The 13,609-nt window shown below is 39.3% G+C and overlaps 1 protein-coding gene across 1 annotated transcript in view; it reads left to right on the forward strand.

The window, feature by feature from the left end:
* Positions 1–13,247, forward strand: part of LOC139714610 (suppressor APC domain-containing protein 2-like) — a 49,946-nt gene extending 36,699 nt beyond the window's left edge. Inside the window, exons 3-6 of the mRNA XM_071626290.1 lie at positions 4,183–4,335; positions 6,692–6,784; positions 11,941–12,057; positions 12,792–13,247. Coding sequence (XP_071482391.1) covers positions 4,183–4,335; positions 6,692–6,784; positions 11,941–12,057; positions 12,792–12,914 — 486 coding nt within the window. The 3' untranslated portion in view covers positions 12,915–13,247. The remainder of the gene's footprint in view (positions 1–4,182; positions 4,336–6,691; positions 6,785–11,940; positions 12,058–12,791) is intronic.
* Positions 13,248–13,609: the final 362 nt, after the last annotated feature.

Genomic DNA, 13,609 nt, shown 5'->3' on the forward strand with positions numbered 1-13,609 from the left:
TCTCGTAGAGGTTGGTGTATTTAAGTCTTTGTTCTCAAAATATTTAATAATGATAATAGTAGTATATAGTATACTTCTATAGCACAACAATCCATAAAAAAGATGCTCATGGCACTTTAAGGCTTTAAGGTTAAGAAAAGGAAGAAGAAGAGGAAAAAGAAGTATATGACATTTTCTTCTTTTTTTGCAACTTATTTTACAGGAATGCGTTTTGGAGATGTTTCTTAAAACAGGAAAAAAAATGACAAAAGATGATGCTTAGGTGATATTTGTTCACTCATTCCAGATTCTGACCAATTCAGGTGAATTGGTAATCAGAAAAACAAATGTGGAGAAAGACAGTTAGGAACAAAAGTATTCAGAAAGACACAGACAAACAGACAAATTGACTCAACGACAGACTTTGGGACAAACAGACAGCTGGACAAATACATGTAGAGTTTGAACGAACAAGACAAGGAGATGGATGGACAATAAGGGCACAGACCAGACAGTACACACATTCGTGGAAGAGCTGATCGAGAAACCGCATTCTCACAAAACTAACGAACAAACAAGAAATGGACATACATGTATGCAGACTCACAGCCAGACAGCGTGTGTATGGTACCCATGAAACACCCCACAAACAAAACAGAGCGGCCAGGGACAGGGCATTTTTTAACTCACATCAGCTGACCGCAGACAAAAGGGAGGAGAACAAAAGGTCCATTGATGACCGTCGCGCGGTTCCCCATTCGGCTTCCTTTGCTCACTCACCAAGCTACTCTGCAGACCCCAAAATTGCCAACCCCTCCTAAATGGGGCTGTATTGATTACTTGTAGGAACGCTTGTGTATATAATTAGTGTATTTTCCGTTGTTGTATTATGGATATTGATACGCGTACTGACGCTTCGGCTGCCGAGAGGTGTCATAAGTTTTGACGTACGGTGATGGACCTGTCAGTTTGAATCAATTTCTTCTCTTTTGTGTCCCAAGTCTTCACTGCCGTTGCTAGGAGAGTTTGAAGTGCATGGCTGAATAAGATGCCATGACATTTGTGTCATTCACACAGACAAAATAGTCAGACGTTGATCACAATCCAAGAACCCAGGGTTGGTATTTTGAAAATCTTCCTAAGTTTCTTCCTAAATTTCTTCCGAAATCAGAAACTTAGGAAGTGCCTAGGAAAGACAAGATTGGCATTCTGAAATTTCTTCCTAGGAACTTCTTAATGCAAATTAGGCCATCCTTATCCCCACCCACGTCCTTTCATAAGCCGATACAAAATGCCGTATCATAATGAACCAACCAATGACAATCGCATATTACTATGACGTAGGGTCAAATACACATGTGCACGGCATGTCCCCTTTCTCATGCTCATTTCGCGTATCAAAGTACATGTGCGTGCAGTGAATGACAAGCGAGCATATCACAGTGTTTGCAGCTTGCTATTCTTAACAACGTACTTAGGACAGGGGTGGAGCTTCCCTAAATATCTTCCTAAAATTCTTTCCTAAGTGCATTCTAGAATACCAACTTCTTCCTAAATCAGAAATTTGCATATCTCATCCTCATTTGCATACTCCCACCCCCTTCCTAAGTTTCTTTGTAAGTTTGGAAAAAAACTTGGGAACAGACTTAAAACTGAGAACAGACCAAACTGCAAATGCTTGAAATCTATTGAAACGGTGACCCTTGCCGTTGTGATTGTGCAAATTTTTTGAATGATGGGAAAGAAAATTTTCGAGATTAACATTTGCCCCAGCTGTCACACACTGTCCGCAGTGCAAATTATTGGGCAATTTCTCAAAAGATTGTGATCATTCCCAAGTATCACAAAATTTTGTGGTATTTGGATCACAATGTGGATTGTGTTAATATCTAGTGAGATTTTCATGTCCGTACTGGAAACAACAAAGATACGGATTGCGATGCAAATCTTGAAATTTGTACACGCTAATTCCTGTCAGTGTGAATGCCGCTAATGATGCCTCATGTCCAAGTCACTTTGCCAAAGCCCTTCAATCAATATGAGGCAATCACCTCGTCTGTCTTAGATAAAGGGAAGCCTATAGCTCTGAAAATAAACCAATTTTCGAAAGTCATGCCTGCCATCATTCACATATTTGAATCAGGGAGATGCCACATAGCAGTCAGGAAGGTACTTGTGTGTCACACATGCATTTCAGTGGCCAGAAATTATTCCCAAATCAGGAAGATTTGATATTCTCTTGTCCAGACATGAAAAGATATCAGGAATTTTACGAAGTTGCCACAAAATCCAAGAGTTCAGTGTGTAACTTTTTCAAATTATGCAGCGTAAGATAGATTAATGATGAGTGACATTCAAGGGAGAAAATGAACATTTTTTTTTTAATTTATTCAGAATGTATTAAAACTTAAAGTGGCAGAGTATTATGTTTATATGACTGCAAGTGAGCAGTGTTGAAACAAAGGTTAATAGAACCAAGGAAAGAATAGGGTAAGCAGTGCTTATCCCATGCACTTGAAATACATTGCATTGAGACAAAGAGGTGTGTGATTGTTTGTATGTTTGTTTGTTTGCTTTATACAGGGAGAGAGTATACAAATTATCATAAATGTATCTTTCATACAATTTTTCTCTACATTTTTCCTTCTGCTGAAAGGGAAATGATGATAATAAGGCAAGTGATTGTTACAAGACCATGTTTCATTATATGGGATTTTCTTTGCAAAAGCTCAGTTAATGGAAGTGAGCTGTTAATTCACTGATGACGAATCAAGTGAGCAATTTTGCCGATATACCTCCGATTAATTGTATCAAGGAAAATATCCCGCTGGTCATCAAAGACTCGTGTCTATCCTGAGGTCCTTCCGTCTGACCGCACCACCACAAGGCCCAAAGATCACCTGGGCCACACTCTAGCTGCATATCGATCGGAGTCAATGACAAGCGTTATGCATCGATTTCTCTTGTACGGCGAGCACCGCTCCACAAAGGAGATTAGCCTATTGATTTCTTTCTTGTCTGGGTTTCAGTCAAAGTGCTCTAAATAATAACTACCGCTACCCTAGGTAGACGCTACAGCTTTTTTTTTTTCTTCGTTTTTTTTTTTCATAGCATGCGATGCTCCATATGACAGAAGTCAGCGGCAGCATTTAACATCAATTATCTCACATCCGCAGATCAGGCTCTTTTTTTTTTTTGTCATTGCTGTTGTTGTTCCTTTTTCCTTTGACAGGGTCAGTGAAGTAGGGAAAGACATTGTAAACCGGATGAATTGTGGCAAAATATAAAAGTGCACAGTGGTCTCATGAGGGAGGCTTATGAAATATAAAATAGTCGGAAGAGAATGAAGTTGGTCATCCGTTGAGGTCCCAGGGATGTTGGGTTAATGAGATAGCATAATCTCACCATGCGTGTCTAGACTTGTTCAAATATTACTCTCTTTTTTTCTTTTTTTTTCTATCGTTTATTCATCCTCCCTATTCTCAATTATATCCTGACCGATTCCCAAACTTTCAAAGTGTTATTGATTGCAAGCAGTCTCTTTGCTTTTCAAAACGAGCAATGATACACTTCCCTTGATCTTGTTGCCTTAAAATATATTGAAATCTAGAATGATTGTGGCTAGATGGAGACTAAAATATGTACAAGAATATAATAAAGTTGTCTTCCTCACTTTGAATCAGGATTCTAGAACAAGAGTTATTTTTGTATGTATAAATGTGAAATTTTCCCTCGTATTTTCTTTTAAAGCCAGTGAAGAAGTAATGTGAAGGCATGATCACTTTTTAAGACACCATGCCTTTTAGCACAAGTATATCATTATGTACTACTTTGGTTTGACATCATGACATGATTAATCATATAGGCCTATATGTTATTTATCATCTCATCAAGAAAAGAACGCTTTTTGTATTTGTCTGACAAAATCTGATAAAACTATTCACTTGTTTTGTGATGATTTGAATCAAATAATGAGGACAAATACCAAATAAGCATTTATATGTCCCATGAGGAAAAGGGGAAAATGCATTTCACCCAGCGATGTCTAGACCAAGAGTAATCCATATATAGTGAATTGTTGCTGATACTTTATTCATGGAACAATGTAGGGATTGAAATGTGAACAGGCTGATAAAGAGATATATACTCCGTGTCAAATCATTTTGTATAATGGTATGTTATGATCTCCCGCTCGCCCTGCAGCTGAAGCGAATGAAGCAACTGGAGCAAGAACGGGACACCTTTCTCCATGGTCTAGAGGCTCTGGAGCTCGCACGGGACTGGTACCGCCAGCAGCTGGCCGACATCAAGGAACGACAGGACAGACTCAACAAGGCTCAAGTGGATTATTCTGAGGTAGGAGGGAGAGGAGGAGGAGAAGGAGAAGGAGGGAGAGAAGAAGGAGGATGAGAGAGAAAGAGAAAAAAAGAAGGGAGATCAAGAGGAGAGGGCAGAAGAAGGACTGATAGAAGAGAGGGAAGAAGAACAAAGAAGAGGTTAAAAAGGAGGAGGAAGAAGAAGTTATGAAGGAAGAGGAAGATTCAGAGAAGGAGTGAGAAGAAGAGGCAGAGGAGGAGAGGACAAAAAGGTTAAAAAGGAGATGGTACAAGAAGATATGGAGGAAAAGGAGATCCAGGATAGGAGTGAGAAGAAGAGGGGCAGGAAGAGAGGAAAATTAAAAAGAGAAGAGTAAAAAGGAGGAGGAACAACATGAGATAAAGGAAAAGAGAGAGTCCAGGTTGAAGGAGTGAGAAGAGGTGGAGGAAGAGAGGAAAATTAAAAAGAGGAAGTTAAAAAGGAGAAGGAACAAGAAGGGATGAAGGGAAAGAGAGAGTCATGGTAGAAGGAGTGAAAAGAAAGAAGGGGAGGAGGGGAAAAGAGGATGTTAAAAAGGAGGAACAAGAAAGAATGAAGGAAGTGGAAGAGTCAGGGAAGAAAGAGTGAGAAGAGAAAGAAGAGGAGGAGGAAAAGGCAGATATTGCTGTTGCCATGGTGACAGGGATGTGGAGGACACTTGGGAAAAGTATTGGGGCATGTGAATCAGAACTGTGTATGAGGAGAAGCACAAAGAGGTTTTCCCATGCGCACTGTGCTTAGCCTGGAGAAAGATATTGTCAGGGGAAATGTGTATTTCTAGATCTATTCTGCCACTTAAGTTCACCCAAGTGTAGGATGGAGGAGGTTATGGGTTTAGCAGGAGGGTTCAAGGGAGTTAAGGATGCCAAACATGAGATAAAAGTACTCCCTTAACTTGAAATGCCAAAAGTGAAGACCAAAGTCACAGCAGAATTGGAGAGGGTTGTGGTGCCGCAAGTCTGGAGTCTTTACTTTAAAGGGACTGTACAGTACTGGTTGAGGTGGGGATTCATGTTTTGAACATTCTTAAGTGAGATAATGAGAAACCTCTTATGAAATATGAAAGAGCATGTAAGTTTAAAGGGGATGGCTAGTAACTGATCAGTGGGAATCAGTGGGAATGCTGGAGGATGATTGTTCCAATCCTTGTGGGATTCATTTAAGAGTACATTATATATCTATTGTTGTGTGAAAATTATTTGCTTCAGAATGGTCTCATATTCGAGTAATGCGCAGTTTAATGTTTCCAGGTTAGCGTGCCTGGTCAGTGACGGGGCATTAATCTGCATATTACTTGAATATGAGACCGTTCCGAAGCAAACAATTTTCACACAACAGTAGATATGTAATGTACTCTTAAATGAATCCCAAAAGGATTGGAACAATCATCCCTCAGCATTCCCACTGATTCCCACTGATCGGTTACTAGCCATGCCCTTTAAGAAGGATTCAACGTTTATTTGATGAAAATTGGTTTTCAAGTGGCTGAGATATCCAAAAAAGTGATAATGATAAAAGGCGACAGGCCACAACGTTATTATGATCTCTTTGTTTCACCTTGTTTTTGGATATCTCAGCCATTTCAAAACCGATTTTCATCAAATAAACTTTTGATACCCCTTAGAATTGCATGCTCTTTGACATCTCATAGAGTGGTTTCTGAATATCTCGCAAGACGTTAAAAGCTAAATCCTCACCTCGACCAGAACTGTACACACCCTTTAAAGGACAAGTTCACCTTCATATACATAAGGATTGAGAGAATGCAGCAATATTAGCAGAACACATCAGTGAAAGTTTGAGGAAAATTGGACAATCCGTTCAAAAGTTACGAATATTTTAAGTATCTGCGCAGTCACTGCTGGAAGAGAAGACTACTACAGTGTATGATGTCACATGCGTACAACTGTATAAGGAAAATAAAAAGAGAATTTCACAAAACTTTACTTTTTGAATAAAGTGCACAGTTCTTCGACTTGCTACTGACGTATGTTAAGGGTAATATTATTCCCCCTGCCTTCTGAAAGAGAGAAGTCGAGTGTTCTTTTGTTATTGGAGAAAAATGGAAATTTGTTGAATTTTCTTTATTCTTTCTTTATATCGTTGTACTCATGTGACATCACAAGCTACAGTAGTCTTTTCATCCAGCCGTGACTGAGCAGAAACTTCAAAAATTCATAACTTTTTAACGGATTGTCCGATTTTGCTCAAACTCTCACTGATGTGTTCTACTGATATTGCTGCATTCACTCAACCCACATGTCTATGAAGGTGAACTTGTCCTTTAAGCTTCGTCTGGTGCTATGGAGACCTTTGATAACCCTGGTTATGTCATCGCTCTGTTTCCACCTTTTAGGACATCAACCATCAAGACCTGGTGACATACAGGACGACCCGTATCACAGAGGTCAACCGACAACTCAGGGCACTCATTGCTACCCCAGAAAAGGTTGGTTTCATCAAAGGGGGCACGATGCTGGTGGTAGTGGGTACTTTCAATCATGGCGTAAACGAAAGTTGCCATTTTCAGTGTCTCTGTTCACTTACTTTACGATGCTGCTCATCCATTACTCAAAAGAGTTTACAACTCTGTAGGGTAATTATTGCATAAGTTGTATATTCAGTGCTGAGACATGAAGACATCACACAGTGAATCTTCTTTCCTTTTCTCTTTATTTTTTCTTAAACAAGATCTGTGTTTCTTTACATAGTAGGCAGATTGTAGTAATTTGTTAAGTAGAATTATTAATTGTGGAGTATCACTAAAGATATGTTACTTCATCAGAGTTTACATTCAGTAAATAATTATTCAAAACTCTAACAAATTGAGGTATCCGTAAAACACATATGAAACATGGACAAATATTTAGCACAACACCAGGCCCATCCAAGCTTCCACTTGATTCTACGTATGCCCCTTGAGACTGGGACTACCAAATCAGAGTGGTCATTAAGCCTAATCACAGGATACTTTAGCACTGATTTGGGCGCTTCCATGGGGAAAGATGTGTGATCGTGTGCCCATGTGCCCGTGACGGCTTTGGCCTTCGGGCGCCAGACGAGGGCAATCGAATCTGCATGCCTGCGAAGCTCATTTCCTCCCTCCACTGTGCTGCCCGATGAAACATAGTTGACAAGCCTGATTGGGCAGATTGGTCTGCTGCTCTGCGATGCCCAAAAGTTACGGTGCGTCTTCAAGCCCCGAGACGTCGTTGCCTGGCAACCAGATATTGATAATAATCAGGGGCTTTGATTCAAGAGATACCAGTGCTAAGTTAAGAGTGCATGTATAAAGCCATGTACAGGAGAATGTAGGGACAAGAGAAGATAAAAAGAATGCATATCATCTGGTCAAAAATAAGTTGGTAAGGGATGAAAGAGGTGTTCTCAGTTTAGATATATACAGTAGATAGGCAGGGAGACAGACAGACAGACAGACAGACAAACAGCCAGACAAGTAGAAAGAAAGATAGATTGAATAGACAGATAATGATAATAATAACAATATCAATTGATAAAGCGCAAAACCTATTTTCATATATTCTTCTACCCTGCAAAAAGCTTCCGATATGTATGATGATAATGCAGATGACTCAAGAGAATGATCAGATGAGAGAACAGACGGATACATAGTTTGCTAGGTAGATAAATAGATGGATAGATGAATAACTAGACAGATATTGTTATGACTAGAAATGAAGAGACAGACAGAGGGATGAAGATTAGGAGTTAGTTGACTGTGTTTTAAGGGCTCAGCTGCAGGAAAGAGCTTGAAACTGGGCATAAAATCTTTGTCATGCATGCTGAATTGTAATTGATGGTAGAAAATCTACCCGGTAGTTATTTTTAATTTTGTGATATGATTTCATTTAAGATCTTTCAGCCTGTATCCACAAAAGGCACATTTACATTGAAGAATTTTTTTAAGATGAAACAAATAGAAGAGAAAAGGGGGAGATGAATTAACCACAGAGCAGAGGACCAATTCAGTGGTTGTCATGACAACCCTAAATTGCACTATAAGTTGGATAAGATGTTACAGCTTGAAATATATGTAAGATATCAGCATCATTAAACTTTATAATTGCTATCCAAGGAAATATAAAAGAAGGGAAAAAGTAATATCATCAGAGTACAGAAAGAATATTTTGATACTTAGATTTAGAAAAAAAAAAGAGTGGGGATAAATGGTATAAACCGATGTGATGTAAAGAAAGCAGTAAAATCAATAGATTTCAGTCTATTTAGCAATTAAAAGTATGTAGGCACACATCAAGGCACAGTTACAATAGTGGTATGAATAGAAAGAAAATGTGAAGGATGATATGAATCCATAAAAGGCATTTTCATGAGAAGGGGGGGGGTGGGTAGGGATAGAGAGAGAAAACAAAACAAAAGTGAAATAGAAAGAGATAAAAGTAGACAAAGAGTCCAGTGAGGCATACCTTTAAAAATTCTCTGCCTTCAACGGTCCCTCTGTTATGAGACCTTCGGTATTTCATAATTGCCCTCAAGAAGCAGCTGCCTGTTCGGTTTACACTACCCAGCTGCAAAGCCCTTGGAAGATCGATAGCAAGTCAAAACACACAACAACTACTGCCTATTTTTAGCTAAAATATTGAGACAAAGAGAACGAGATAAAGAAATTTAAAAAGTAGTTGATAAACAACATAAAAGTGAGGTATACCAGTGTCATTGCAGAGCCATCAGTGGCGTGTTGGGAATAGAAGGGGAAAAAAAATATTATGCCATATATGGAAACTGAAAATGACCCAGCTGGACCTGCTCGACTGTTAAGCTGCTTAATGGGCCATGAAGAGCCCTATTATTGGGGGAACTCACTCACGTATTGGTAGCTTGCACTGTAGGGGACTGCAACATTTATTAGCAGGGTAATCAGCTGCTTGAATAGGATTACCCGTGATCGACATGGATTGGTCCAGCTATATATTCCCACGTTCTCATCAGCATTGGCCAGTTCTATGTTGTGAGTCCTGTGATATTGAGCAGGAATACTTTCCAGCACCTTGTACATAGCTGCATGTGACACACAGAAATGACAGATTGCCTTTGCAGTTGGTTTATCATTGTGATAAGATTCAATTCACAATATTTCAAACACCAGCTATGTGAACTTACAAAGTGCTTCTTCTTTTCCTTCTTTACCTTCTTTTTCTGCTTCTCCAATTTCTTCCTCTTCTTCATCTTTTTCTGCTTCTTGTTTTACCTCCCTTTTTAACAAAATCTTCTGTCTTGTCTTTTCTCTATGTTATTTTGTCCATTTTTCTTTCATGATTGTCCACGCTGCTAGTAAATGGCAGTGTTCACAAATATTTCAGTGGATTTTAACTGTCATCTGTAAATAAGTAGAAGTATTTGGCTGGTATTAAACGAAGGAAGATCCACACCCTAATCAATCATGCATATACCTCTTACAGTCGCAAAATATTTGACAGCTTTGCTTCTTCAGCAGCTCTTTCCAATGTTCTGAAATATTTTCCCTGGGGCGTGACATCATTTAAGGTTCTTTTGTGACATAAATTCATTGTTTTTAGAAAAGAGCTCGAAAGACAGTCCGACGAGTTCACACATGATGCAGCATCCGTGACATTTAAAAGCGGGTCACATTGTTCAGAAAACAAACCAGTTGAAAGAGATTGATGTAATGCTTGACAGTCATTTTGGCATAGTGATGGAGGTATTATCTCAGAGACAAAGAACTGAGAGGGAGAGAGAGAGAGAGAATGGATGAGAGCAAAACACATTGATGCCCCGCGCTGTTGACATAGCGTCGCAGTCAGCCATGCAGCGGCTCGCCCGTCTTCAAACAGCGTGTGAAAACTAAACAGAAGATAGAGTGGTATGTTACCCATAACACGGGCAATGTTTTTTTTTTTTTTTGGTAAAAAGGAATATTCTTTGGTTACGACCTAATGGTTTTTATAGGTGAATTCGTGGAACAAATGATATGTTGGTGCATGTTCGTGCATTGGTTTCCACCGCAGAAAGGATCCATGTGTGGAAAGAACTTGGAGTTGTCGGCTCTTGACACTTTCCCAAAGTTTTATTTTTAGACAACACTCTGCATAAATCATCTTGCCATCTTTCATTGCAGTTTTGATGTGTTCTTCTGAGGATTATTCACATTCATATTTCAATGTTTTACCCTGTGATGAAGCAGGATGTTAACATGTGTGCTAGTAGTCCCGAGTCCTATCAAACTGACAGTAGAAGTCTCGGTTATCAAAAATCTTTTTGATAACTTGTGGGAAAATATCCTCAGAATTGTGCTGATCTTTTCTCCCCCCCCCCCCCCTTCTTTGATTAGCTGGTATGATACAACAGTTCTATAAATATACAGAAGGAAATCATGAATTGCTATACAAATCAGGCAATTACAGTCCACAATTAGAAAATATTAGGGTGCATTTACCTGTGGTCCTTGAAATGCATTGGCTGAGATGCTAACTGTTTATCCAGTGGACCGTGGGTGGAATGGAATGTTTATTCATACAATAGCATGTGACCTCTTCACCCGCAAGTGACAGTCTGTTGGATTCCGTTCAGGAGATTCGTCCAGCCTCGATGTGGTGTGCAGATGTGATGAAATGATTTCCAAGGTGCCAGGGAAACTTGGTTTAAATCTAGTATGGGATTCATCCCTGTGACACAAAGATTTATGTTCCTGAAAGTCCATGCAGAGAAGGAAAGAAAAGGACATGTGATGCATGGTTTGGAATTATTACCCTCGCTAAATGTGACAGCTATTCACCCGTGAGCTGTTGAACTTGTATCCAGTAGTCGTAGATTTATGATTCCCCTCTTTGAATGTGGCAGCTACCTATGAGCTGTTAAATGCATAACCACTTGGAATCTCAGATTCCAAGCATCTTTTCATTTTCACCAATATTGGACTGGCATCTTTGAAATATTGATTATACTGAATCATGCAAACATGGGATTTAACACTGAAAAAAAGGTTACTGCCGGTTTTCTGAGCTGAGCTCCTCCTGATAGAGAAACTTTGCAATCACCACCTTAAAGGGATGGTATAGTTTTGGTTGAGGTGGGACTCTAGGTTTCCAACTCTTTTTGTGAGACAATGAGAAGCCTCTTATGAAATTTAACAGAGCATACCATTTTAAGAGGAGTTCAAAGTTTATTCGATGAAAATTGGTTTTGAAATGGCCGAGGTATCCAAAAGCAGAGCAATCCTAATCAAAGGTGGGACCCACCTTTTATTAGGACCACTTTATTTTACTTTGTTTTCTTGATTTCTCAGCCATTTCAAAACTGATTTTCATCAAATAAACTGTAAATTTATCGTAGAATTGTGTGCTCTTTTATATTTCGTAAGAGGTTTCTCATTATCATACAAAAATGTTAGAAACCCAAATCCCCATTTCGACCAAAAACTAAAACATTCCTTTGAGAATCCAGTGCTGTTTTGCATTGTAAATAGTGCAAGTACTGAGAAATCAAATAAAAGATAAACAAGATTGTTTGCCGACAGTAGCTCTCATAGGAGTCAAGTGGTACTCAAGGGCGGTCATGTGGGGGCTCTCCTGCTTTTACTCTCCATCTGTTTGTTCCCCGTGCCTGCAGGGTTTTCCCAACCACATGAACTTGGCAATCAACAGGGAACGTAACGGTCCAAAGAGCGCGGCGGTCCCACCGCTCCTGGTCGACAAACTCAAGCAGCAGAACAAGTTACTCACGGAGGTAAGTCATGCGAAGAAACTTTGATCTCAGAACAAATAGGGGGGGGGGGGAATATCAGGGAAAGAAAGAATATATAGCATTGGCAAGCAGCAACATATGTAGTCATAGTTTATATTTGTAGCAGGTTCTTTGAAATGTTTACACAAGATGAATTTGACATTGGCACTGCTTCTGTAAGTTGTTGAAAAGTCCTTGTAATATTCTTTTTTTTTGGGGGGGGGAGGGGTAGTCTCATGAAGACAATGAATAGACCTTCTCCTTGTATATTATTTAATTTCAAACAAACATTGTCCTTACATTTCACGAGTAAGTGCATGGTAGTGACTATAAATTGAGTACCCCAATGTTATAGGTCGTCATGTGATCCCATTCGGCATGTAGTCCAGCAAAAACCAACAAGTTTAAACAAACATGAACCAATGGCAGTTTAGTGTGGTTAAATGTTAATTCCAAATTATAGGGTGTAAGCTTTCAGCATTTGTTGTGTTTTTGCTGTTTAAGCTTGCTTGTTTGACTAGAATTGTGTGCAGAATCATATGCACACACTCAAAAAAAAATGATTTAGATACAATAATTCTGTTTGATGATTGTAATGTCCCAGTAAAAGTAGATGGAATTTTGTGTTGTGCTGTTGATGTTCTTTTGTTACTATCGATATTTTGAGTAATGTAATGCAGTCAATTTCTAATTTTATCCTTCATCTTTTTAACTCCCTTGTTTTCCTATGCTTATAGGAGGTCTCAGAAAGAAGTGAGCGGATTGCGGAGCTAGAGCAGGAGAAGGCTGCCCTCATAAGGCAGCTGTTTGAAGCGAGGGGTCGGCAACGCGACCTGCCCGACAACACCACATTCCTGTGAGAGAAAGTCTTCCTCGTTCATCGCCAAAAAAAAATCCTGCAAAGACATAACGGACCTCCATAGAACTATAGCAGAGCGGCCATAGCCAACTAGGAAGTGCTATGTGGGGCTCTATGGTGTCTCTAAATGACCAAGACACAAATGAAAAAAAGAAGAAGAAGAAAGAAATGTGGACAATGGGACATGACCATGCTTGAGAGTCACTCTGACCATGTCCAAGTCTCTTATGGATGGAAGCTTGCACTGCCCAAAAGGACCCGGTCCTAACATCATGAGACCAATGGAATGACCAGCGGTACCATTGAAATTCTATTTTTGTTTTATTTATTTTTTTGGTCACGTAGAATACATAGAAGAATTAGAATACTCTTGTTGAGATTTCAATTTTTTTCCTTTGAAACCTATCAACTTTGTTGATTATTACAGCATGGTGTGTAGATAACCAATATTCTCCACCTCTTGTCAGCCATGTTGGTTAAACAGCATTATCGACATTGCTGCCTTTTGCCCCCCCCCCCCCCCCCCAAAAAAAAAGGAATAGTGATAGTAATAAACCAGGATTCATTTGAGACAGCCAAGTTGAATTCTCAACAATGTTTAAAAACATTTTTTTTTTTTTTATGGGGGGGGGGGAGTAGAGAGTTACTGTTTTGTTATGACAATGCACCGTGAGCTGCAGAAGTAGGATCAATATT

The sequence above is a fragment of the Diadema antillarum genome, unplaced genomic scaffold (assembly GCF_040938485.1).
Source record: "Diadema antillarum isolate AM-2024a unplaced genomic scaffold, OU_Dant_1.0 seq00002340_RagTag, whole genome shotgun sequence".
In the NCBI taxonomy this organism is placed as follows: Eukaryota; Metazoa; Echinodermata; class Echinoidea; order Diadematoida; family Diadematidae; genus Diadema; species Diadema antillarum.